Source organism: Ascaphus truei, chromosome 1 (genome assembly GCF_040206685.1).
Source record: "Ascaphus truei isolate aAscTru1 chromosome 1, aAscTru1.hap1, whole genome shotgun sequence".
In the NCBI taxonomy this organism is placed as follows: Eukaryota; Metazoa; Chordata; class Amphibia; order Anura; family Ascaphidae; genus Ascaphus; species Ascaphus truei.
In genome coordinates this window covers 110825911-110852267 of record NC_134483.1, presented here as the reverse complement: position 1 = coordinate 110852267, position 26357 = coordinate 110825911, and the positions used below count along the sequence as shown (strand labels likewise).

General features: G+C 45.4%; 1 protein-coding gene across 2 annotated transcripts in view; it reads right to left on the bottom strand.

Annotated features, from left to right (window-relative positions):
* ARSK (arylsulfatase family member K) overlaps positions 1-26357 on the bottom strand; it is a 139488-nt gene that overhangs the window by 34539 nt on the left and 78592 nt on the right. For both annotated transcript variants that reach the window (XM_075593285.1, XM_075593283.1), the window contains exons 6-7: positions 18512-18736; positions 16474-16701 (exon numbers count right to left, since the gene is read on the bottom strand). In XM_075593285.1, the coding sequence (XP_075449400.1) occupies positions 16474-16701; positions 18512-18736 (453 nt within the window). The remainder of the gene's footprint in view (positions 1-16473; positions 16702-18511; positions 18737-26357) is intronic.

Here is a 26357-nt window from a genome sequence, read left to right as displayed (position 1 = left end):
TGTACTAATTTCAGCAAATACAGCTCAACACCCTTATAACACTGTGCTTGGGGTCCAAAGAATCACATTGCGTTATAAGCGGATCGCGTTAGAAATAATGTACAATTGTATGCATGTACAATAAAGTATTTAAGATACCAATAATCGTGTTGCAACCGTATTTATGAATACTTTACATCGTGTTCTAAGCGGATTCGCGTTATATCGGGGTTGACCTGTATATGCTTTTTCACATTTATATATTTTCTGAATTGAAGAACTGACACGTTTTATTCACTTGTTCTTTATACATATGTAACGGGTTTTCTGAGCTAGCCGGACCCACCCAATCTCACATTGGCCCCTGTGGTCTATCTAACCAGTCCCCATTACAGTGTAGTGTCTGGTGGTGCACCTGTTGGCAACAGGACTCCTGAGTCTCCCGCATGATGTTGTGTGGGGATTGCTAACCCAGACAGGCAGCTGAGGTAGTGTACTTGAGTCCTACCTATATCCAGTGCAGCGTCTCCACCTCATCAGGATCCCAGCGTCCGCTTGTGGATGGTCCTGGTGAGGAACTCCTCTGTGGTGCACTCCTCTGTGTAATCACTCCACACTTACACACGAGGGTATGATTTAACAAGATCATCTTTATTGCAGTGAGGTGGGCCAGCTGCCCCTCACAGCGGTAGTACTCAGCCGCTCATGCTCACTGCACTTCCCTTTTGAAAGGTGTCCTTTTCCCAAATTGGTGGATTCCCTATCTCCCCTCAGGGAGATATTCCCTGTGCCAGGTCCCTGGTCACAGTCTTATGAGCTGTCTCCTCCCAAGTCTGTACTCAGACTTGCTCCTTGCTTCATCATCTACTACGAACTCCTCCAACACTCAGCAACAACTAACTTTTTGAGCAGTGCCGTGCCTTATGTATCCTCTGGGGGCAGGCACAACTCTGACATCACTAATTATGGATTCAGAGCATGTGGCCACTCCCATCCATACATAGGCCACCTCACCAGGGTCTGAGGGCAAACCTCCATAATTACTGCTGGCATGCCCATAACTTACCAGGCCTTACTGTCAGCAGGAGAGATGACTGTAGTCCATTTTACAGCATGGTTACACATAGTTTTCATATTCAGGTTTTAAATGAATTGCCATGTTTGCTCAAAAACTAATATCAATTTGATATTTATAACAGTTGGAACAACTTGACCCTTTATTTCTAGTGGCTTATAATGGAACAGTTGGTAGCTGAAATGTACTGCAATATTGTAATGCTACAATTCATGACATAAGTGCACAGAATTTTAGGCAAATCATTTCTTCACGTGGATCCATGTAATGCCTATTGCACCCATTTTTAATTGCTTATGGACTTCTAAGCCTACAGCATTCCTTTTTTGTTTCATGCCGCTACAGAGAAACCGACTCTCCTCTACACTTATGGATTCTATGCACAATCATTTCTGTTTCAGTGCAAAGTAAGCCTATAGTATTGTTCCATAAGTGCCTCAATTTGAAAACACCTCAATCATTGATGTGATTAAACAATCTGATGAATGATGAAGCAGAAACCCACACACATAGCATAACAAGTGTACATTTTGCAATGGAGTTTCAGATGCTATTGCTTTAACTTGTACATTTACTTAATGTTAATAATTTTAATATATTCTTTTTACCAAGGGAGAAATATACATGAATACAAATACAGATTTGAATGCACCCTACTACGAATATACGTGTATATAAACAAGAAAGTGTACATCAAATGCATACTAATGTCATTTTCTTAAAACAATTCTACAACAGGGAAATGTGGCTTATTCCCATTGTGTTTTAAATTTATAGTTGATGCCATACTCAAAAGGTTGGCTTTGTAAACTGAAAGATTAAACAACTGAGAACTTGTCACAAGGGAGACTGTTGGAGCGGGTAGGACCTCTGTGGCTGGTACAGCAGGGGAGGCAAGGATTATTGAGGTCACGGGCTGAGGTCGGTGGATTGTGGCAAGCAGGATCGTCGGGGGTCACAGGCAGGATTCGGTGGTAGGCGGAAAGCATAAATCGTCGGGGTCCAGGCAAGGGTCGACAGCAGGAAGGCAGGAACTGAGATTAGGGACTTACAAGCAGGAAACAAACAGGGACAAGCCAGAACACTAGCAAGGGCCTTTAATATGAATCAGGACTCCACAAGGAACAGAAGCATGGGCATAAGGAGTCAGGACATAAAAACAAAGGCCAGGGAGGAACAGGAAAAAAGGAAACAATAAGGACAGAGGACAGAACCAACAAGAGGAGACAGACAGAGAAACCCCAGAGCAGACAGAAACAGCCGCACACCCGGTGGACAGACAAGGGAACTGTAGCTGGAAGCCGGATGTCTAGGAAGACTCTGACAGAATCTAATTACTTATCACATTTGTTAAGGAATTAAGCATGTTGTAGGCTTACTTACCTGTTTTTCTACCACCAGAAGAACATAGTTAATATAAAGGAATGTCAATGAAAAAATAGCTAGGTTTAGTCTTCATGTCCACATTGGAATCATAGCCATGAATACATGGCCATAAGGCCATTCAGTAGCAAAGAAATGTCTTTTGATACATGACCTCAGAGCCCTTGCTGTCACTTCCGCCACCCCTTGAAAAACATACCCTTAAATAAAATTTGCACACAAGGAAAAGGTCTGCAGGTTTAAATGTCCATGGCTTTCGTTAAAATACCAACATAAACCGAACAGCAACTACTAAAAACTCTGCCAGAGATCTCCATCAACCAGTAAGGCCAACGGTGCTCAGCTATGGCCCGCAACACCACAACCCAGGCACTGCACAGCCCTAGCCACTCCACTGAATCATCACCAGCTGTGAGCATAAGCCCCAGATACCCACTGCCCAGTGAGCCCTGCAGACTCGCCAATAAATGCCCCAACTAGGCATCACTGTACGCACAGAGCCCCGTCTTGCAAGGTTACCCCAAACGTAGCCCCGTTGATGTTGGTTGTTTTTTGATTATTGTAACGTTGCTGACTGTAAGACAGGATACAGACCTGCAGGGCAGAGGTAGGGAGTAATAGACTGACCTTTGCCTGGGATGCAAGGGTACTCAGGTCCGGTTCCGAGGTCAAGGCAGGTGGCAGGCAAAGGGTAGTCATGTCTGGTTCCAAAGTCGAGGCAGACGGAAGGCAAAGAGTAGTCAGGTCTGGTTTCCGAGGTCGAGGCAAGGTTACCCCAAACGTAGCCCCGTTGATGTTGGTTGTTTTTTGTTTATTGTAACGTTGCTGACTGTAAGACAGGATACAGACCTGCAGGGCAGAGGTAGGGAGTAATAGACTGACCTTTGCCAGGTCGAGGCAAGGTTACCCCAAACGTAGCCCCGTTGATGTTGGTTGTTTTTTGTTTATTGTAACGTTGCTGACTGTAAGACAGGATACAGACCTGCAGGGCAGAGGTAGGGAGTAATAGACTGACCTTTGCCTGGGATGCAAGGGTACTCAGGTCCGGTTCCGAGGTCAAGGCAGGTGGCAGGCAAAGGGTAGTCATGTCTGGTTTCAAAGTCGAGGCAGACGGAAGGCAAAGAGTAGTCAGGTCTGGTTTCCGAGGTCGAGGCAGGTGGCAGGCAAGGGGTAGTCGGGTTCGGTTCCAAGGTCAAGAAAAGGAGCAAGCAAAACAAAGGCAAGGCAGGAGAAGATAATAAGTACAGTGCACGAGCAAAGGCTAGTAGCAACTGCCTGCTATTTAAAGGCCAGATGCAACTGCTGGCAATGAGAACCAAAGAGAGGCTGATTTCCTGTCAGGGGAGTAAGGGTAGGATTAGCCAGGAAGCAAGATGGCCGTGGTAGCTTCAGACCAGATGATGTCACTTCCTGTCAGCATTCATCCTGAATGTTCAGACAGATCCCTTACAGTGTCCCCCCTTCAGGGTCGAAGTCCGGGGTGACGAGGTCCTGTTTTTTCTGGCTGACGACAGTGGAATGCCACGACTAGGGCTGGAGCATAAAGATCTTGAGGCTTCACCCAGCTCCTTTCCTCAGGACCATACCCTTTCCAGTCCACCAGATACTGAATTTATCCCCTGGAGATACAAGAGTCAAGTATCTGTTGTACCACATACACAATTTGACCCTCAACGGTTACCAGATTAGGAAGAGGAGGGTCCTCTGAAAAGCGATTTTTCACCACAGGTTTCAGAAGGGATACGTGGAACGTAGTGGGAATCTTTAATGAAGAGGGGAGGTCCAGTTGATAAGTGACTTCATTGATCTTCAGGATGATATTGTAGGGACCAATGAATCGTGGTCCCAGTTTATCAGAAGGTTGGCATAGACAGATATTCCGCGTTGAGAGCCATACTATCCCCAATGGAGTATGGGTGAGATGGCCTTCAATGTTTATCTGTAGACTTTTTTTTGTCTCTCAGTAGCTGAGTGAAGGGTTGCCTGAATCCCCTTCCAAAGGTCCTGCAAGTTCTGTGCCCTGGTATCAGCCGCTGGGACACCTGTTGTTGGAGAATGAATGGGAAGGGTACAGGGATGATAAACCCATGCTGCAAATAATGGAGAACAGCCCGAGAGTCATGAGGTAAACTGTTGCGTACAAATTCTGCCAGAGGTAGAAGTTCTGCCCAATCATTCTGATGTTCATTAAGGTAACATCTGAGGTATTGCTCCAAAAATTGGTTGGGACGCTCAGTTTGCCCATTGGATTGCGGGTGTAGGCAGACGAAAAGTGAAGGTCAATCCCCAATCGCCTGCAGAACGCCTTCCAAAATTTCTAAATTAACTGGCACCCCCTGTCCAAGACGATATGTAAATGCAGTCCATGCAGACTAAATACCTCCTTGGTAATGATGTCCGCCAGTTCAGAAGAAGAGGGAAGCTTTTTAAGGTGTACGAAATGAGCCTGTTTCGTAAAACGGTCAACAATAGCCAGAATTGTTGTCATACCCTGAGAGGGGGGAAGTTCCACAATAAAGTCCATGCATAGGTGCGTTCAGGGACTAGAGGATATTGGCAATGGTTGCAGAAGCCCACAGGGCAGTGTTCGGGGAACCTTAGTTCGGGCACATACACTGCAGGCTGAGATGATGTCCTGTACCTCAGTTTTTAATTTTGGCCACCTAAAAGTCCTCTCAAGAAGTTCACATGTGTTCCGAACCCCTGGGTGGCCTGCAAGTTTTGATTCGTGTCCCCATCGTAGGACCTACTGCCGGAGTGAAGGAGGAACGAAAAGATTGGATGAAGGAATCGCTATTCCAGTAGGCACTTTGTTCTGGGCTTTCTGAATACGATGGAGGATCGTAGTTGCAGACACACTTTTAGATAACGGAATGATGGGACCCTTGTGTAACGCTTGCACTCACCACGAACAAGGCGGGACCCTAGTACTGAGGTGGGAAAGTATAAAACTGCGCACCCACAGCAGCGGAGGCACACCTAGAGGGTGGATAGTCAGTGTAGCCGGGTCTGGATTGGAGAGCGGGTTAGTCTTGATACTTGCCGAGGTTGTGGGGAGGAGCCAGTAGAATAGTCAGTGTCCATTATGCGAAGGACAATGTTTGGAGCCAGCAGAATCGTAGAGTGTCCTATAGCCGAGGTCAGGGATGGAGAAGAGCGGGTAGTCAGAGGCAAGCCGGGTTCTTTATCCAGAGAGGGGTCCAAAGTCAAGCCGGGTCGGTATACGTGAGATCAAGCAGCAAGGGAACAAGGCAAAGCAAGGCAAGGCAGAGGCTAGGAACAGAACGCAGAAAGCACAAGGCTACCATGAACTATGCTAAGCTATATTAGAATGAGAGAGCTGAGCATATATAGGAGAGCTGGGCGAAGGGGAGAGGGACAGAGGGGAGGAGCGGAGGCACAGCCTCCGCGGAGGCAGAGATTGGCTGCAAGGTGCAGGGTCAGGTGGGACAGATTTGCCTCGCAGCTTGGGAGTGGTGTACAACGTCACATGTGCGCGCTGCGCGTGATGGACACGCATCGCGGGCAGGGGGTGGAGCCAACCTCTGTGGCTGGGTACCAGGAGCTCTGTGTGCACACACGCTCTGTAAGCAGCGCTGAGGTGTGTGGAGCTTCAGGTAAGGAGGGAACACGCCGCAGGGGATGCGTTCCCCGATTCCTTACACCTTGTCCGTAGAATCAGTGTCATCCATTGAGAACTGGCGTGATAAGCCATCTGCCTTTACATTCTTGGAACCCGGGGGGTAGGAGATTATGTAATTAAAGCAAGTGGAAAAGAGTGCCCATCTAGCCTGGTGAGTGTTTAACCTGCGTGCCCCCTCGAGGTATTCCAAGTTTTCATGATCCGCAAGAATCGTGATTGGCTCGGCGGTTCCCTCAAGATGGTATCTCCATTCCTCCAGAGCCATTTTAATGGCTAGAAGTTCACGATTGCCCACATCATAGTTGTGTTCCGCAGGAGAAAACTTCTTAGAGAAGAAAGAATACGGATGTAACCGAGCCTGAAACTCACTTTTTCTGTGACAGGACTGCGCCTGCTCCAACGTCAGAGGCATCCACTTCGACGATAAAAGGATGACGAGGATCAGGGTGTTTCAGGTTGGGTGCAGAAGAAAAAAGTTTATTGAGCTTCAGAAAAGCTGCCTGAGCCTGCGGAGACCAGTTCATGTGATCTGTCCTTTTTTTTGTCATGGCTGTGATGGGTGCAACAATTTTGGAAAAATCCTGAATGAATCGCCTGTAATAATTTGAGAAACCCAAGAATCTCTGAATGGCTTTTAATCCCTTAGGTACTGGTACTGGCCAGCAACAACCTTGACAGGATCCATTTCTAGGCCCTGGCAGAGATGAAGTATCCGAGAAAAGAAAGACGGGATTTCTCGAATTCACACTTCTCGAATTTAGCGAAGAGATTGTTCTCCAGGAGGCATTTAAGGACCACCCTCACCTGCTGATGATGTTGTTCTAGGGTTTTAGAATAGATGAGTATATTAACAAGGTATACGATAACTAAGGAGTCTAACATGTCTCTTAAAATTTCGTTCACGAAGGACTGGAACACTGCGGGAGCATTGCATAGGCCGAAGGGCATCACCAAGTACTCGTAGTGGCCATCGCGTGTGTTGAAAGCGGTTTTCCCCTCGTCACCCTGCCTTATCCTTATAAGGTTATAAGCCCCTTTTAAATTGAGCTTGGTAAAAACTGTTGCCCCACGTAGACGATCAAAGAGTTCAGTGATCAGAGGAAGAGGATACCGGTACTTGACAGTAATTTTATTCAAACCCCAATAATCAATACAAGGTTTCAATGATCTGTCCTTCTTTGCAACAAAGAAAAAACCTGCACCAGCAAGAGAACAGGATTTGCGAATGAATCCTCGCTTCAGGATCTCATCAATGTAGGTCCTCATCGCCTTGGTCTCCGGTTCGGAAAGAGGATAGGTACGTCCACAAGGAGGAGTCATCCCAGGAAGGAGATCGATCGCCCAATCAAACTGTCAATGCACAGGTAATTATTTTGCCTGCCCCTTGTCGAAGACCCGCGTAAGGTAATAGTAACAGCCGGGAGACCGGGTAAATAATCCAGTGCTGGTAGTAGAAGAGTACCCACAGGATGACAGGGTGAAAGACATTTGCCATGGCTGGCAGATCCCCAAGTTATTATCTGACCCAAAATCCAGTCGATCTGGGGATTTTGGTCACGTAGCCAGGGAATTCCTAGAACCACATTGATGGCTGGGGAATTAATGACGTCCAGCTGGACAAGTTCGTGGTGCAAAACACCAACTTTAGCCTTGATTTGAACCGTCTCTTGTGATACGACCCCTGATGCCAATGGTCTACCATCAATGGAAGAGATACCTATGGGTACGTCCTTCCTCTGGAGAGAAATCTTGATCCATTGAGCGAAGGCCTTATCCACAAATATACCAGCGGCTCTGGAGTCTGAGAAAGCCTTGGTTATCACGGAATGGTTTTGCCAGGATATGCAGATGGGGACCACAAACGACAAGGAGATGGGGAGAAGGTGCAAATACCCAGATGAAGCTCCCCTACTTACTCTGGGCATGGGCGTTTTCCGACTTCTTAGGACAGGTTCGTACCATGTGACCCTTCTTGCTGCAGTAGGGGCACAACCCCAAGGATCGCCGGTGCTGCTTCTCCCATTCTGTCAAACGCAAATTGCCCAAATGCATGGGTTCAGTTGGTTCTCCTGGCGTTTCATTGGATGGAGCCAGAATGGGTAGAGTCAGCGGAAGAGACCGGAATCTGGGAGAACGATCCTGCTCTTGATGTCTCTCCCTCATCCAAAGGTCCAGGGACATGCAAAGGGCGATCAGTTCTTCAGATTTCCAGGCAGGTCCCTGTACGTCAATTCGTCCTTCAACTTCTCCTCAATACCCTGACGGAAAGCAGCTTTCAAAGCCCTCTCGTTCCTATCGGTCTCCGCTGCCAGGGTGCTAAACTCGATAGCATATTGTCCCAAAGTGAAGGAGCCTTGTTTTAACTGTAGTAGTGCAAATTCAGCGGATGCCGCATGGCCGGGGATATCAAAGATTGTCCGGAAGGTTTGCATAAAGCAACGGAATCGTCCAACAAGGGGGAAATTTTTTCCGAAAGAGGTGACACCCAAGCTAATGCTTCATCTGTGAGGAGCGAGAAGATATATGCCACTTGAGAGCGGTGGGTAGAGAAGGATGCCGTTGTGTGTCGAACTGCACCTGGCACTGGTTCAGGAATCCTCTGCAAGCCGAAGGGAGCCCTCCATAGCAGACAGGGGTAGGGATCCGAGGCTCACTTAGGACCACAGATACCAGTGCAGCGTCACTAGCTAAAGGTGCAGGCATAGATGGGGTCACCCTGGGGGTACTGAGGTGACTGCACACGGTCTGCAATGTAGTGGAGATTGAATCCAGTTTCTGATCCAGCTTAGCTAGAGGGGTGGCATGGGTGCCCAAAAGATGGCCCTGACGGGTAATGGCATTCGCTACCTCTGGGGGGCCATTGCGTGGCTTGTGCAATGTTGCTGACTGCAAGACAGGATATGGACCCGCAGGGCAGAGGTATGGAGTAATTCACCGACCTTGGCTTGGGATCTAAGGCCTGGGATGCAGGAATAGTAATGTCCGGTTCCGAGGTCGAGGTAGGCGTCAGGCAAAGGTTACTCGGGTCCGGTTCCGAGGTCGAGGCAGGCAAGGGGTAGTCAGGTTCAGTTCGAAGGTCAAGACAGGCAGCATTCAAAACAAAGGCAAGGCAGAGCTCAGACAGGACAAGGTGACAAGTTCTTTGCAAGAGCAAAGACTAGTAGCAACTGCCTGCCATTTAAAGGCCAGAGGCAGCTGCTTGCAATGGGAACCATTGAGAGGCTGCTTTCTAGTCAGGGGAGTAAGGGCAGGATTTCCCAGGAAGCAAGATGGCCGTGGCAGCTTCGGACCAAATGATGTCGGACCAAATGATGACAGCATTTATCCTGAATGTTCAGACTGATCCCTTATATTTATTTAATGACCGTTAAATTAGCCCTGCAGCCTCCAGAAATGCCAGGACCCTTTCCACCCCTTCCTGAAGTTTAAAATTAAATAAATTAATGCCCAGGTCTGACAAATGTACACTATTCAGCTGGAACAACGCATTGTTATCTGATTCAAAACCCAGATGACAAATCACCGTGCCACCTGACTGCAAAACAAACGTACCCACAGCCTTATTCATTTTCTTCCTACTCTTCTCAACTGTATGAGCTAGCTGCGCCCCTCCAAATATTCCTAAAATCAATATTTTACCAAATTGAATGCCACTTGCCAACCTAACCTGAATCTGTGCAAAGTCCATCCTGATCACATTAATTAAGTCCAACAACTTGAGTGACAATAAATCATTCCCCTGAACATGAAGCAACAACATCTTAAGAGGCCTCTGATCCCTAGCATGCACCAACAACTCTGGCAACAACTGGTCCCACCATAAACTCCTCTTACCCCACCAAACAAACCACTGCATGTTCCCCACACAGCTCCAAATTTCACCCGTATGGGTGAACCTGAACCCGCTTTTTAGCCCAATGAGCATACGAATCACCGATTATTCAAATGCCTGCGGCAGCAACACATAAAGCACGACAAGGAAACAAAAACATAAATAACAACGTAGCTGTCTTCACTACTCAAAGACGCATGTAACTACGATAGCTGATTCACTCCCACCTCCCAATTCAAGGAATAACATCGACACCCAAACCCAACCAGGCTGTCTCTGTCGCAGCCCCTATGTGGAAGGAATGAGTACCAAACTGAGCACTATCTAAAGCCAAAACACCCAGACATGAATTGAAAAACCCACTGATACAGATACCTTGACAAGGCCCCACCCCTGCATACATTAACAATGGGCCACAAACAGGGTCTCCCCCATCTCCTAAATGGACAGATCAAACTACCATTCAAGCCACCCATGCGAACCCCTACCCAGCAAGTCCGTTTTAAACCGACGCACCAGGAGGCTGACGTGATCAGATCCAGGGAGCACATCCCCAAAAGACAAAACACCTACTCCTTTCCTAGTGGTGCAAACAAGCTCACTTACCCTCATAGACCCCCAAAACCTAGAACAAAGGCCACTTTAAACAGCCTTACCACAAAATGAAGAGCGCACACTTTTTGCGCAATCTGCAACAAACCTTCGAGCAGTAATGGCGTAACTGGCTTCCTACGCTTCCAGCACTGCCGATATCCTCCTGAGCCCTGCAACCACCCTGCATACCACAAAGTTCTTTGATGGATTCCCCAAACCAGACAACCTCATAAAAAATGATCCTCGCCATCTTCCTTTCCACCAAACTAGCCGTCAGCACTTTTCCTTTAAGCACGAATAAGTGCTAATACATACATTAGTAGGGCTTTGTCCCCCTTGACCTCAAGCCCAAACTCCCCCACATGATTACGGTATTCATGCATGGCAGCTGCATCAGCTCCCAATGTACCAGGTGCAGCAGATGTCCGAACTAGTCCACCAGGTCCGACCACTCCGGTGGGCAACTCTGGCTTTCCTGATCTGCTTCGCGGGCCAACTTCCTGAACTCTGCCAGCAGCATACGAGGAAACAAGAAAAGGAAAAAGGGGGAGCACAGGTAGAGGGACAAGGGATCAACGATACAATTAACCACCCATGGAACATGCCTCACCCTGAATTATATACAGTATTCAGACTCAAACACCACAAACCCAAAGTCTGCAGTAGAGCTACCACCAGAGGACACCATGCCTGCAAGCCATTCACAGTCTCCACCACCCCTATGTGGTCGGTCCAGAAAATCACCTCCGATTATCAACATGATTACCCCATAACTTTACTGCGATGACCAAGCAAAAAAGCTCAAGAAACATCACATTTTTAATCAAAGAGGAATCCGCCAACATCTTAGGCCAACATTCAGCACACCATGCCCCCTAAAAGTAAGACCAAATGCCTATTGACCCTGCCCCATCCGTAAAATCTGAAGCTCCTTGTTGGATAACAGCCGGCCCTTTTAGAGGGTCCTGCTATTATAGTACCGCAAATAATTTTGCCAGACCATCAGATCTTTCTGAGTGCCACATGAACAAAATGGTGCGGGTGTTATGTCCCAGCTACAGTCAAGCGTTTCGTAAATACCCTCCTCATTGGCATCACTCTGGCCACACAGACAAGGTGACACAACAGGGACTGAAATTGACGAAGTGTAGCTTCTTCAAGTGACAAGAAAACCTCCCAAGCCCCCGTAAGAGCCCTAAGCTTCTTGCCAGATAGCCTTTACTCCATCCCGACAGTATCAATTTCAATACCCAAAAAACTGAAGATCGTCATTGGGTCCTCGTTTTTTTTTCAACAGCCAGCAGAACCCCAAATCTTCTAACCATCATGTACAGTACATACTGTAAGTTAGACCAACCTTGACCCACAAACAGAAAGTCATCCAGGTAATGTAGTACCCAGAATGCCAGCATTCTTTGCTGTACAAGCAATCTAAAAAAGTGCTGAATGTTTCAAAATAAAACCCCGATAGAGTGCATGCCCGACCATCTAATTTACACCAAAGCAGATGGAAACAACCCGGATATACCAAAAGTAACCAAAAAGCTGACTATCAGTCTTTGTCAGAAGAGGATCCCAGCTGTACTGACCCACCAATGGAGCTGCTTGATCAAGGATCGCATATCTCAAAGAGAAAAGCTGTCTATCGATACCGTCATTAACCGATGATCCTTAAGGATAGGACAGATGCTGGATAAGACAAAAAGACCCCTTATCTTTTTTGGGAAATAATGCGATATGCAACAGCGTGGATTGAAATGGACATCCTCCCAAACAGAATCTCCTTAAAGAACTTGCTGGCAATCTCGCTGGGCTCTCTGACCATGGAAAAAACTTTAGATTCAAAATAACCTGCCTTTCTCTCAAAAAATATCCATAAACCTTTTCCCAAAGTCCGTCTGGAAGAGACTGGCTGTGGTCTAGGACATTTCGTGGTGGTCTAGAACCTTTCTTCGCGGCCATTCAGTCGCTGACACAGTGTAACGCCTGTATGCCCACAGACCTGGCCAGTCCCCAGTACTGAGGTGGGTAAGGGTATAACACGCACCCACAGCAGTGAGGGCGTGCCCGGAGCGTGGTAAGTTGCGTTGCCGGGCCTGGTGAGTAAGGGTTAACGTTATACTTGCTGAGTCCGGGGTGCCAGAGGTCGGAGGGTAATGTCCAAGAGCCAGAGTTCAAGGGTTGGTGAGAGCAGCGTAGTGATATCCGAAAGCCAGGGTTCAAGGGCAGGAGAAGACAGCATAGTCAAGTCCAAAGCAGAGTTCAAGTTCCAACCAAAGGAATCCAAACAGGGGCAGGGACAGGAACCAGAGCTGAAACAGACAAGGGAGCTAGGCATAGACACTGCACACACAGGAGCTACAGGAAAGCTATGCAGAGCAAGGACTGAGAGGACAGAGTGGGGTTATATGGGAAGAAGGGCCAATGGGAGTAAGGGGTAGAGTAGAGGCTTGAGTGGGTAATTGCAAAAATAGGTCCGTGAGAGCAGGGGAGGAGAAATGGAGGTAATCCAGGGTAATAGCCTGCAACCAACGGGGGCGGAGCCAGTGCCTGGGGACGGCTGATAACTAGAGCGGGTGCGCGCGCCTTCTATAAGATTGTTATGTGCGCGCACCGCGCGTGTTCCAGGGCGTGAGGGGTGTATCGCGGAGGAGGTGTTTGGCAAGAGAGACAGAAGGGAAGGAGAAGCGGAGGAGCCAGGTACGGTAAGGGCTGGGATGACGGAGGCACGCCGAGGGGCGCGTGTCCCACGGCAAGTGACAAGCGATCGGGAGCGCGCGTGCGTGCTCAGTGAGGGAGCCGCGCGTGCCCTGAACGTGTGCCTGGGCGTGCAGACCGTGCCGCGGAGGAACGGCTCAGAGAGGAGGAGGAGAGAGAGTGGGGACGTAGGGAAGAGGGACAGCTAGCCGCCGTGGGACCTGGGGTGACGGGGACACGCTGGGAAGCGCAAGTCCCCCGATCCGTTACACACAGGTAATGTGTCTTCTAACCCTTACCTTAACCATAATAACCCAGTTCACCCATTACCCTAAAAACCCTAACCTTAACTCCTTACCCTAAAAACCTTAACCCCTAATCCTAACGTTAATCGTCTACATCAGAGCCGAAATGGCCAGCAGCTAGTCAATGCATGTTTCCAACCACATTTACACTTTCATTGAACCGTGCCATTACCATGTTCTGTTCTTTTCCTTGCACTTCATAGCCATTTAGAGATATATACAGTAACTTCATTGTATATCTTCATTCTCTCCTGTCTTGGCTAGTGCAAATTTCTACTGCCTGGACTTCACAGATCTCTACCTTAGAGTATTTTTTTAAATTTTGCTGCTAAACTAATTTCACCAAAATCCCTTTATTGACATTAAATTAAAATGTAAATTGACTACAACATTATTTTCCTCTCTTTCAACACTCTGCATTTCTTTGTCCCTCTTTAAGGCCTAGATTTGCTCATTGCTTCATACATTTAAAAATATGACGTTATCTGTGTTTATCACCACTTTTATTTATATACCTATTCACTAAAGCCACTGTTACTAGAAGGAGCATTTTACTGCAGCAATATGTCAGCAATATTTTTAACAAGGTGTATGCAAATGAGTAAATACTATTTTATTCACAGGCTCTTCGGTAAACTCCTATACCTGGTGATATCGGCATACAGCCAAAAACCTACCACAGGTTGACTAAGGCCAACTTAGAATAGGTGAAAAAAAATACATAACATAAATACAGCTCAAGCCCGTTATAACGCGATCCGCTACAACACAGATCCATTTATAACGCGGTGTGAGCGTGGCTCCCGAATATTTAAAAAAAAATTTTTTTGCCGAACTTGACACACATACACACACACACAGACCCCCCCCTACCTCAGGTGGTGCTGGGGCTGCTGGGAGATCGTGGTGGGGCTGCTGGGGCTACTGGGGGACTGTGGTGAGGCTGCTAGGGGAATTTGGTGAGGCTGCTAGGGGATCGTGGTGGGGCTTCTGGGGGATCGTGGTGGGGCTTCTGGGGGATCGTGGTGGGGCTTCTGGGGGATCGTGGTGGGGCTGCTGGGGGAATGTGGTGAGGCTGCTGGGGGATTGTGGTGGGGATGCTGGGGGATCGTGGTGGGGCTGCTGGGGGAATGTGGTGAGGCTGCTGGGGGATCGTGGTGGGGCTGCTGGGGGATCGTGGTGGGGCTGCTGGGGGAATGTGCTGGGCCTGCTGGGGGAATGTGGTTAGGCTGCTGGGGGAACGTGCTGGGAGAACGTGCTGGGGGTGCTGGTGCCTCACTCCTGCCTCCTCCCTCATCCTCCCAATCAGGCGTGAGGTGGCCATTTTTTTTTAAAATTAGCACGATCCCAATTATAACACGGTTAGATCGGTGGACCCTGAGCACCGTGTTATAATGGGGTTCAGCTGTATATTAGAACATATTAACTTCTTAGTAGACCAAGCGACCAGCAAGTCAAGGTCAACCTATGGCTAGCTAGCCACTAAGGTCTACAAAGAATGAATGATTTATGAACACTACACTAACTACTATTTTGCTCAACCCCAGGTTACGGAGCCTAACCCCATACCCCAGGTGACTATTTTTTATTAATTTTATGTTTTTCTTTTATTGGCCATCCAGCAGGGAATGTTTTTTTTAATTCTTTTTATGAACAGTGGCTCTTTATTGGATGTATGTGTTGATGCCCCTGACAGGGTCTTTCCATGGTTTAAAAGGGAAATCAATATCTCTAGCTCAGTGAGAATGTGCTGCCAGAGAGAGATTTCAGTGAACCAGACCCTCTATTCCAGGACGCAGTGGATCCTGGAACCCGGCAGAGAGTTCACCCAACAGAGTGAGTAACAACAACCAAGACTGCTATGAAGAGCCCTTTTTTGCCTACAGGTACTTCTTTGGACTTTGGGGTCAGGAGTTGATACATGGCCTAGCCTCCCAGCCCTGCAGATAGGGACTGGGAAGTGTGAGTTAGACCTCACAAAAGGATAGACCAGTTTTATTCGTTTTGCATGCGGACATGAAATTTGGAAGAAAAAAAAGAAAACAATAAAAAATATATATTTTTTTATATCAGTCCAGTTTGTCCTGACCCTTGATGAAATGGATGCCCGAATATGGGTATCTACTTCACGAGGGGGAATATTATAGGACCATATTCGGTCATCTACATCATCAAGGGGGTTTAAATTATTTAAATGTCCTGTCCAACCCCCTTGATAATGTAGATGACGAATATGGTCCTACCGTATCCCCCCACATGAATTAGAAACCCAAATTCAGTTATCTACAGTACGTCGTCAAGGGGAAGGACAGACCAGACTGACTGCTGCTCACCTACTGAGCTGTTAGGGAAGACACGGAGAGATACTTCTTCTGTCCCTCTGCGCAGCTCCTGAAAACTGACTGCCCGGAAGGAATAACGTTCCCGGGCCACAATATTTACTGTTCTCTGGTGGCGCCGCAGATTTTCGCATTTTAGTCTGCAACACCGAGAATAATACATTTTACTACAGCTGTAATCTGGGCCTCAGATTTTTCATCCCATGCTACTGTAGGCCACTTCACTGTCCTAAAGACTGCTACTGCTCTCGCACAACTAAACCTTTTTCCTTTACCTCTTTCCAACTCTGGAATTCTCTTCATCTTTTTATTGAGTCATTTCAATTGCTCCTTAACATGACTGCATAGGCCTTTTCAGGAGCACTTGCGTCTCCCTAAACCATACTCTATATACATGTAGTTCTACCGGCACTGTAAGTCTTCCTCCACACCACTCAGATTGTAAGCTCTTAGGAGCATATTGGGACTCTGTTCTCCCAGTATTTACTTTTATTTGACGTACTTACAGTATGCCCATCATGGTTAGTGTTATACAAAAACATAATGCACACATATAAAGCAATAATAATTAAAAATGTGTCTTGCTGAAAACCAACAATTTTTTTTAACAAAAGCAATCAACCTACCAAACAGCTGAGGAGGAACTGAATCACCATCCGAGTATGCAATGTATTTCCAATAATTATCTCGAAGCATGTAGGTTGAAGCATTTGCATCACATCCATGAAATTCACTCAGCGCCCAGTTAGGATGCAAATTGCTAGATGAAACAACATCATCTTCTGACTTTGCAGACAATATTGGCATCAAAGAGAAGCCACTTATGTTGTGAGGGATAGGAACTCCAGCAATATCTAAGAAAACAAATACATTAAAAAAAAAGTTATATATTTTTTAATGTGCATACTTCTCTTTCCACGCAAGTCAACTTAACAGGCTTAATTTCCCATTATGGGTTATCAAAGCAAATATGAAGCAAAGTATGCAGGCAGTGCCTCTTTGCAAAGTGCCTCAGAGTTAATATAGCCAACCCTAGGGACTACTATTTCAGTTAAGGGGTTAACGACCTTAAAGGGTAACTGTGTGGGCTTGCACAGGGTAAAATCCCTCATAGTATTGAGTGACCCATGATGTCACCATCAGGGTATTTATAGTCAGCCCGAATGTTCTAGAATCCCTGATAAAGAACACTGTAGTGCGAAACGTGTTGAGGTACGTCATCATGTTCCGATGTACATGTTTACATGCTGGTTCAGATGCCGATCGCGCGACTGCTTTGGCTTTCCCTATTTTAATCACTGTGACAGTGCTCATCTCAAATCAGGAAGCGGACCCGCAGGGCTGAGGTAGGGATGTAAATAAACCGACCAGAGCCGAGGGACAGAGTCCTGTAAGAGTATCCGTGGTCGGTAAGCAGGCAGGGGATAGGGCTAGCGGCAAAGGTGCGGAGTCCAAGGGACAGGCAAAAGGAATGGGCAGGCGGCAGTGGTACAAAGTCCAGGCAACAGGCAAAAGGTCAGGGCAGGCAGAAAGCAGCGAGGTCGGGGTCACGGTCCAGGGTCAGCAACAAGGAATCCAAACAGGTAACGGAAAGGGCGACAGCAAAGACTGACAGGAGCTGCAGAAACACAGAACTTTGCTCAGTGACTCCCACCAGGAAGTGCAGCCTTATATAGCAGGCTGCCAGTAACCAAAATGGCCAAATAGAGTAGAAAGGGAAGGCAGCCTGGAAAACACGAACTGGCAGCAAAACCCGGCACGGATCTAGCAGAATCCTTACAGACAGGATGGGACTCGGATACCAAGTGTCGTGCAGCACTGCTATTCTACACTGTGTAAGTCTGGAATTGTATGTTTTTATAAATCACTGGTCTTGCATAAACCCCTGGTGTGCCTTTGTCTTCTTTTAATTGTTTAAAAAAAAAAAATATATATATATATATAAAATACTGAGTTAAGTTATGGTGAGTAAAAAAAGTGACAAAAACCCTCCACAGGAAAGCAAATATGCGAATGTAGATACAACTGTATGCTCATCTGCATGTCTTAGGCAGGTCTGCAACCCCGCCTTTCCCCATTATCACCCAGCACACAGCACTTCAACTGCAGCAAGGGATTCTGGGAAATGACATGCAAATGAGCAGACAGTGCCACTTTTTGCTTCAAAACCATTTTTAACATGGTTCCCTTTAGGCTTAAGCTTGCTGCATGGTCACAGCTTTGAGCACAGCCAGGGTTAAGGTGCATACCCAGAAAACCACCCACAGACAGCTGTTTCGACCTTAATGGGTCTCATCAGTGTGGGGTTGATTAACTGGGTATGCAAAGAAGCTAAAGGATAGGCCAACCATAATACTGAGTTAAGTTATGGTGAGTAAAAAAAGTGACAAAAACCCTCCACAGCAAAGCACAGTGCTTTTTGAAGCAAAAAGTGGCACCGTGTGCTCATTTGCATGTCATTTCCCAGAATCCCTTGCTGCAGTGGAAGTGCTGTGTGCTGGGTGATAATGGGGAAAAACGGGGTTGCAGACCTGCCTAAGACATGCAGATGAGCATACAGTTGTATCTATATATATATATACATATATATATACATACATACATACATACATACATACATACTGTACATTGCAAATCTTTCCGAAGCAGCACATTTTTACTTACCAAGCATAGTCGGGTAAAGATCCACAAGAGAAACTATATTTGCTATTTGCTGCCTGGGCTTTATTTTTGGTCCCATAATTAAAAGAGGAATGTGGGAGCTTCCTTCGTACATGCTCATTTTATAAAACTGTCGATGATCCATAGCAAGTTCTCCATGATCTGAAGTGAATAGAACATAAGTTGTACCCAGAAGTCCTGTGTCATTGAGTGCTGAAATGACCTCACCTGTATAAAGATAATGATATAGTATATTTAAGAATGGAACTGAAGAAAAAGACAAGGACAATGTCATTTATATTTTGTCCTTCATTTCTTATTTTTGCAAAGGACTTCTAAGAAATTGAGAAACCTGCATTTTCCCTTCACTTTGATGCTGGATGGACCTTTAACACAGCAAATATAGCTGCACTTTAAAATATCTAAGTATATTGAAGTATTTCGTTGCCACATGGGTCGGCAATGCATTTCTTTGCAGTGCTCTTGCAGGCCCCTCTGGTAGGAAAGTGATTAAAGGAGCAAGTTAAAGACTATTAATACGTACAGCATGTTATCTTATTAAGTGGGTAAATGTGACTCGCATTTAAGGCCCTTTGGTGTGTGTGTGTGTGTGTGTGCGTGTGTATATATATATATATATATATTTATATATATGTATATATATATATATATAAATAATCAAAAATGAATAGACAATACCGTTCTGTGGCTAAAGAAATTCTTTTATTTGTGCCAGCTTTCGAGATACACTGATCTCTTCTTCCAGCGATTGTACATTGAATAAAGCAACAAGGTTAAACTTAGAAACAGTGCCTATACTGTAGGAATGTTATCTGTGACTGAAACCTAACACCCCCCCATCGCCCCCCATGTAGTATATGCTTTATGACTAGAGGTGTTAAATAGTCCCTGAATGTTAGTTATGTAAGAGTGTGTGTATGTAACTAAATATAAATTGGTAAAGAGCCCACAGTGTATACAGCACTTAACAAAAGGTGTGTGTGTGGGAGTGTATATCAATGGTGTGGGTAGGTGAGCAAATGTAAGAGGCATTACTAAAAATGTGTATAGATACTATGTGGTCCCTATTGGTATATAATGTTGGAATTACAGAGTATTTGTATGTCTAAGAGACAGCTGTGTGTGTGTGTATATATATATATACAGTATGTATAAACATATTTATATACATACAAATTAACATTTTGTAGAGTATTTTGTTTCACCATCTCAACAACATTTTATGTTAATACATCACTTAACCAAAAGGCAAAAAAAAAAAAACCTCAACTACATCACAGTCTAAGCATAAGTATAAGTTGTATGTGAAAATATAAGCCTGCTACACTAAGATTTCAGTAAAAATATGTATATGTCGCCATGCCACCTTTGGCTACTAACCTGCCCTACTCCTGGCAGTAAGCGCTGCTACAATCAGGCTGCCAGTAGTCAACATGGGGTTTTCCCTTCTTTGATGCTGCACTGGAGTGACAGTGGGTGGCGGTGATATCAGGCCTGGGACAGACCTGGTGCCCTCCTCCTGGCTGTACTTAAGGGCAGTGCCATCCCAAATGTAGTAGTGCCTCTCTTTACTGGGAGAGGCAGGTTGCACACAGGGAGCCTGGGATTGGAGCCTTCCATGTTCCTCTTCCCCTTGGGGGAGAGTGTGTGGACCTATACCCTGACTCCTGATAGGGGAGTCGGGAAGAGCTAGGAAAGCTGCAGGGGTCCTGACCTGTAGTGGTAGTCCAGGGACCATCCTCAAGTTGACCATCCCAGAGACTGCAGTGGGCAGAGATTTGCCTTGTTCCTGTACTGCCCAGACTAAGAGAATAAACCGTTCCTGTTGTTATACTCCCGCCTAGTGTGTGATCTTTCTGGGGGGAGAGGTGATAGTTCTACTGTAGGAGATCATCTTCATCTATCTGGAGCCTATGGCAGATAGAGGCGCTGCACTGCTAGAGAACCATGTGGGTAATGTACCCCAGAAACCTGATCCTCTGTCCCCACTACCATCGGCAGACAGCTCAGCCCTCCTGTTACCAGCAGGTATTATGCACCACACGTTTAGTAATGGCTAAATCTCCCAGAGTTACATAGTTACATAGTAGATGAGGTTGAAAAAAGACGTACTGTACGTACATCAAGTTCAACCTATGCTAAATTTAGACGACAGATACTTTATCCTGTACCTATACTTATTTATTGATCCAGAGGAAGGCAAACAAAAAACCCCAGAGTCATATCATCCAATGATATCTCATAAAGGGAAAAATAAATTCCTTTCTAACTCCAAGAATTGGCAATCGGATTAATCCCTGGATCAACATCCTTCCCATGTATACTTATTTGGTATATCCCTGTATACTTTTCCCATCTAAAAAGATGTCCAACCTTTTTTTTAACAAATCTATTGTATCTGCCATCACAGTCTCCATGGGTAATGAATTCCACATTTTAACTGCCCTTACTGTAAAGAACCCTTTCCTTTTTTGCTGGAGAAATCTCCTTTTCTCCAACCTTAAGGGATGGCCCAGAGTCCTTTGTACTAACCGTGGGATGAATAGTTCTTTTGATAGCTCCTTGTATTGTCCCCAAATATATTTGTATATAGATATCATATCCCTTCTTAGACGCCACTTTTCTAATGTAAATAAATCTAATTTAGCTAGCCTCTCCTCATAAGTTAGATTGTCCATCTCCTTTATTAATTTGGTGGCTCTTCTCTGCACTCTCTCTAGTTCCATAATGTCTTTTCTTATGATTGGTGCCCAAAATTGTACTCCATATTCAAGGTGTGGTCTTACTAATGCTTTGTAAAGGGGCATCATTATGTTTACTTCCCTTCCATCCATTGCCCGTTTGATGCAAGATAAGATCTTGTTTGCCTTTGCAGCTACTGCATGACTTTGGGCCCTATTGCTAAGCCTGCTATCTACAAGCACTCCTAAATCCTTCTCCATTAAGGATTCCCCCAATTTATCCCCATTTAATTTGTAAGTTGCCATTTTATTCTTGCATCCCAAATGCATAACCTTACATTTATCTGTATTAAACCTCATCTGCCATTTACCTGCCTACGTTTCCAGTCTCTCCAAGTCCTTCTGAAGAGAAATGACATCCTACTCTTATTCTACTACCTTACACAATTTAGTATCATCAGCAAAGATGGAGACTTGCTCTTGATGCCAACCTCAAGGTCATTCATAAACAAGTTAAAAGGCAGAGGTCCTAGTACCGATCCCTGAGGTACTCCACTCACGTACCCAACCTGAAAAAGTTAAATTTATGACAACACTCTGTTGTCTATCCTTCAACCAGTTTTCAATCCAGGTGCATACATTATTACTGAGTCCAATTTGCTTTATTTTGTACACCAACCTCTTGTGTGGAACCGTATCAAAAGCTTTTGAAAAATCTAAGTAGACAACATCAACTGCATTACCCTGGTCTAAGTTCCTACTTACCTCCTGAATGATTAGTCATTTACCTCAATGACTAATGATTTTGTTTTCCATTAGGTATTCCTGAATATTATCCCGTATTAAACCTTCAAGTAGTTTCCCCACTATTGAAGTCAGGCTTACAGGTCTGTAATTCCCCGGTTGTGATCTAGCTCCCTTTTTAAATATAGGAACCACATCTGCTTTACGCCAATCTGGTGGTACTGAGCCTGTGGAAATGGAGTCCTTGAATATTAAATATAATGGTTTGGCTATTACTGAGCTTAACTCCTTGAGAACTCTTGGATGTATGCCATCGGGCCAGGTGCCTTATTTACTTTCATTTTTTCAAGCCGCTTATGAACTTCTTCCACAGTTAACCAATTGTTCATTAGGTGGATGGGGGAAACACCATTACATATATACTCATACATATACTCACAAATGCTGTAAGTGCCTACAATTGATAGACTGGGCAGAATGTGGCTGTAAGAACAAGTGTTTCTATTGCAAATGCACATAACTAGCTCTACTGTACATTCTGGGCAATTTAGCATAGTTGCTTTAAAATGGCTAGACATGTTAATAAGAGAATAATGATGCCCTGGACAACAAAATTAGAGGTTCGCAGGAAACACGCTGGGCCACCAACAGCAGATTATTGTATATTTCCTATTTTTTTTGTCTTCAGAATTTCTTACCCGCTCTTATAATTCACACAATTTTTTTCTGAACACTGAAAATCTGTCAAATGCATTTACAGTATTGTCACATTTAGTTCATTTATTGATAAAAAGGAACAATTGTACATTTCTTAACTTTTAAATTAAAATAAAAGCATTAAAACTTTCTCTTACAAAATTGCAATATTTCGCAGATGTAGCCAAAGTTATTGCAACCCGTGCATGCTGCAGTAGGACATACACAACGCAACCAGTGGCGTATTTCAAAATTTGCCGCCCTTAAGCACTTTCTGGGTTGGCTGCCTCCTTTCTACCGCGCTCCTGTTCTTTTGGAATCCCAACATCAAATTACATCGTGGACGCCACCAACGTGATGCCGCACGGTGGCGCATTGCCATGGAAACACAAGATCATAACGTCATTTGACGCCGCAACATCATGTTGCGATGTCACGTTGGGGACGTCCAAAGCGTCATTTGATGCTGGGATTCCAAAGGAGCAGGAGCGCAGAAGAAAGGGGGCGAACGACACAGGCAAGTACCTTCCCTTTTGGTCCGATAGGTACGAGAGTGCAGCAAAATTATATAGAGGCGGAAATTTTTGCCGCCCCCACATTTTGACGTCTTCAGCCCGGGCCTAACGTGCCTAATGGGAAATCTGACACTGAACACAACAGAGAAGAAGCAGCCATTGTTTTGAATCAGCAGCGTAACCAGCGGGAGTGAGACACAGGTTGCAATAATGTTGACTGCATATGTTGTTGCACAATGAAAGTATATTTGCAATCATATACATATATATGTACTGTATTATACTATGGTGGGAAAGTGTATTAACAATTTCCTACACAAACCATCCTACAGTATACCTCAGATAAATCCTGAATGATGAAGACAGCAAAATCACATACATGTCAACTGTCACGAAATTTCTGTGAGTCTTATCAATTTGGATTTAGTCTGCTTGATTTTAAGCATCAGTGTCTCAGCCTACTGACAAAAAAGATCCAGCATCATCAGAGTAAAGCACGGAGCACATGCATGATAAAGTAAAAATCACCATTATCAAGAGGTGACTCCAATAGAGAAAATATTTATTATATCACATGGATAAAAAAGAGGGGGGGATAGGGAGTGATCAACTTAAACCATACTAATTAACAAATAAATTCATCCGATAATTATAATGGATAACCAGAGGTTGAAAAAGCCCCTAAGCGTTTCACGCTATCACGCTTTATCACACCATTATAAATGCGTAGGTAGGTTTTGAACTAATCTTCTTATCCATGGGATACAATAAATATATATTTTTTATTGGAGTCACCTCTTGATCATGGTGGTGTTTCCTTTATCATGGTTGTGCTCCGTGCTTTACTCTGATGATGCTGTATCTTTACACCTAACGGATGCTGCACACCTGGGACTTACCAGAATACAGAGAGGTCATGTAACAGAGTACAGGCCTCGGCCTTCATGTAAGTTACGCCTCTGATTCTACTTATCCTATACTGCATATGGGAGGTGTACATTGCGCTGCAAGATGTGGGGATCCTGCGGACTCTGTTAGGCGCTTAATCCTCCCAGCATATACAAATGGACATATACCATAATAATAATAACCATAATATATAGATAATCTAAGGCAATGTGGATGCCACATGATTTATACCTTTTGGAATTCTCCTGAGCTCATATATAATCTGAAGCACCATCTCACATTGGACTTGCTTACTGACAAAAATTAGCATTTTATTCCATTAAAGGGCTAGTTTTTGATCTTTGACAAATCTGCAATCAAATATGGTTTATAGGCCAGAAGAACATGAAGAGATACAAAATGGATTTTCTAATGTACAACATGATTTTCATTTGAATTGACTCTGCTTTTCTAATAATAGTACTGTAGTTGTTAGCAGCTGTAATTTTCTCAGATATCTGTCAGTACAATATACAGACCTGAGGGATTATTTTGTTATTTTACTAGTCAATTAAAAAAAATATATATATATTTGCTTCTACTGGTTAAAACTCTGAAACCGTTGATAATATAACATCTGGGGATATAAATATTTCATTATATGTATACATTTTGATGGTACATTGATATTTAACTGTATATTTTTGTATCTATAATATACTGTACTGTATACTTTTTATTCAATTTAGCTCATTGTGCTTTATTGTGTCTTCTATGCCAATCTGGCTTGGTTGATTTTATATATATATATATATATATATATATATATATATTTATATATATATATATATATATATATATATATATATATATATATATATATATATATATATATATATATATATATATATATATATATATATATATATATATATATATATATATATATATATATATATATATATATATATATATTATATATATATATATATATATATATATATATATATATATATATATATATATATAGTGCTCGACAAATAATGATAACCATTCGCCCGTTGTGAGTGGATTTAGGCCGCTGGCGACCCGTGCTGCAGCTCTATGAATTCCCCTGCTCCTGCCAAATTTTTTTTTTTTTTTTTTTTTAATAAATAAATAATCTCCTCCCTGATTGGGTTAAAGCGGGGAAGAGCTCCTTCCCCTGATCTCCTCCCCCTCCTGATCTCCTCCCGTGAGTCAGGGGAGCCCGCCGGGTGCCTGTTCATTACATTTTAAAAAAAGTTTTAAAAAAAATGGCGGCGATTTCCTTGGTCCCGGCGCGCATGCACAGGGCAAGCAGGGTGTCCTGCCCTCTGTGCTGCCTGTGGGCCCTCTGTGCTGCCTGTGGGCCCTCTGTGCTGCCTGTGGGCCCTCTGTGCTGCCTGTGGGCCCTCTGTGCTGCCCCCCCCAGCAACCCAGAATCCCCCGCACCCTCACCCCCCCCCCCCGCTCCCCACGTGGGACGGAGGGGGAAGCCCAAACAAGCGCCGCGCGCAATCTAGCCCCCTCCGCTCCCTCCCCCCTCCGCTCCCTCCCCCCTCCGCTCCCTACGTGGGACGGAGGGGGAAGCCCAAAGCAAGCCCCGCGCGCAACCCACGTGGGACGGAGGGGGAAGCCCAAAGCAAGCCCCGCGCGCAACCCACGTGGGACGGAGGGGGAAGCGCCAACCCAGCTTCCCCCGTGCGCGCCTCCTGCGCATGATCTCCCCCTAATCACCTGCCCCCGATCCCCGCTTGGTGTTCGGGGAGCGTGCTTCGGGGGGGAGGGGCCTGCTGCCGTGCGGAGGGGCCTGCTGTCTTAAGGAGGGGCCTGCTGCCTTAAGGAGGGGCCTGTTGCCGTGCGGAGGGGCCTGCTGCCTTAAGGAGGGGCCTGCTGCCGTGCGGAGGGGCCTGCTGCCTTAAGGAGGGGCCTGCTGCCTTAAGGAGGGGCCTGTTGCCGTGCGGAGGGGCCTGCTGCCTTAAGGAGGGGCCTGCTGCCGTGCGGAGGGGCCTGCTGCCTTAAGGAGGGGCCTGCTGCCGTGCGGAGGGGCCTGCTGCCGCGTGCGACCCGGTGAGTGTGTGTGTGAGTGTCTGTGAGTGAGTGTCTGTGAGTGAGTGTCTGTGAGTGAGTGTCTGTGAGTGAGTGTGTCTGAGTGAGTGTGTCTGAGTGAGTGTGTCTGTGAGTGAGTGTGTCTGTGTGTGCGCCTGTGTGTGTGCGTGCCTGTGTGTGTGTGTCTGTGTGTGTGTCTGTGTGTGTGTCTGTGTGTGTGTGTGTGTGTGTGTG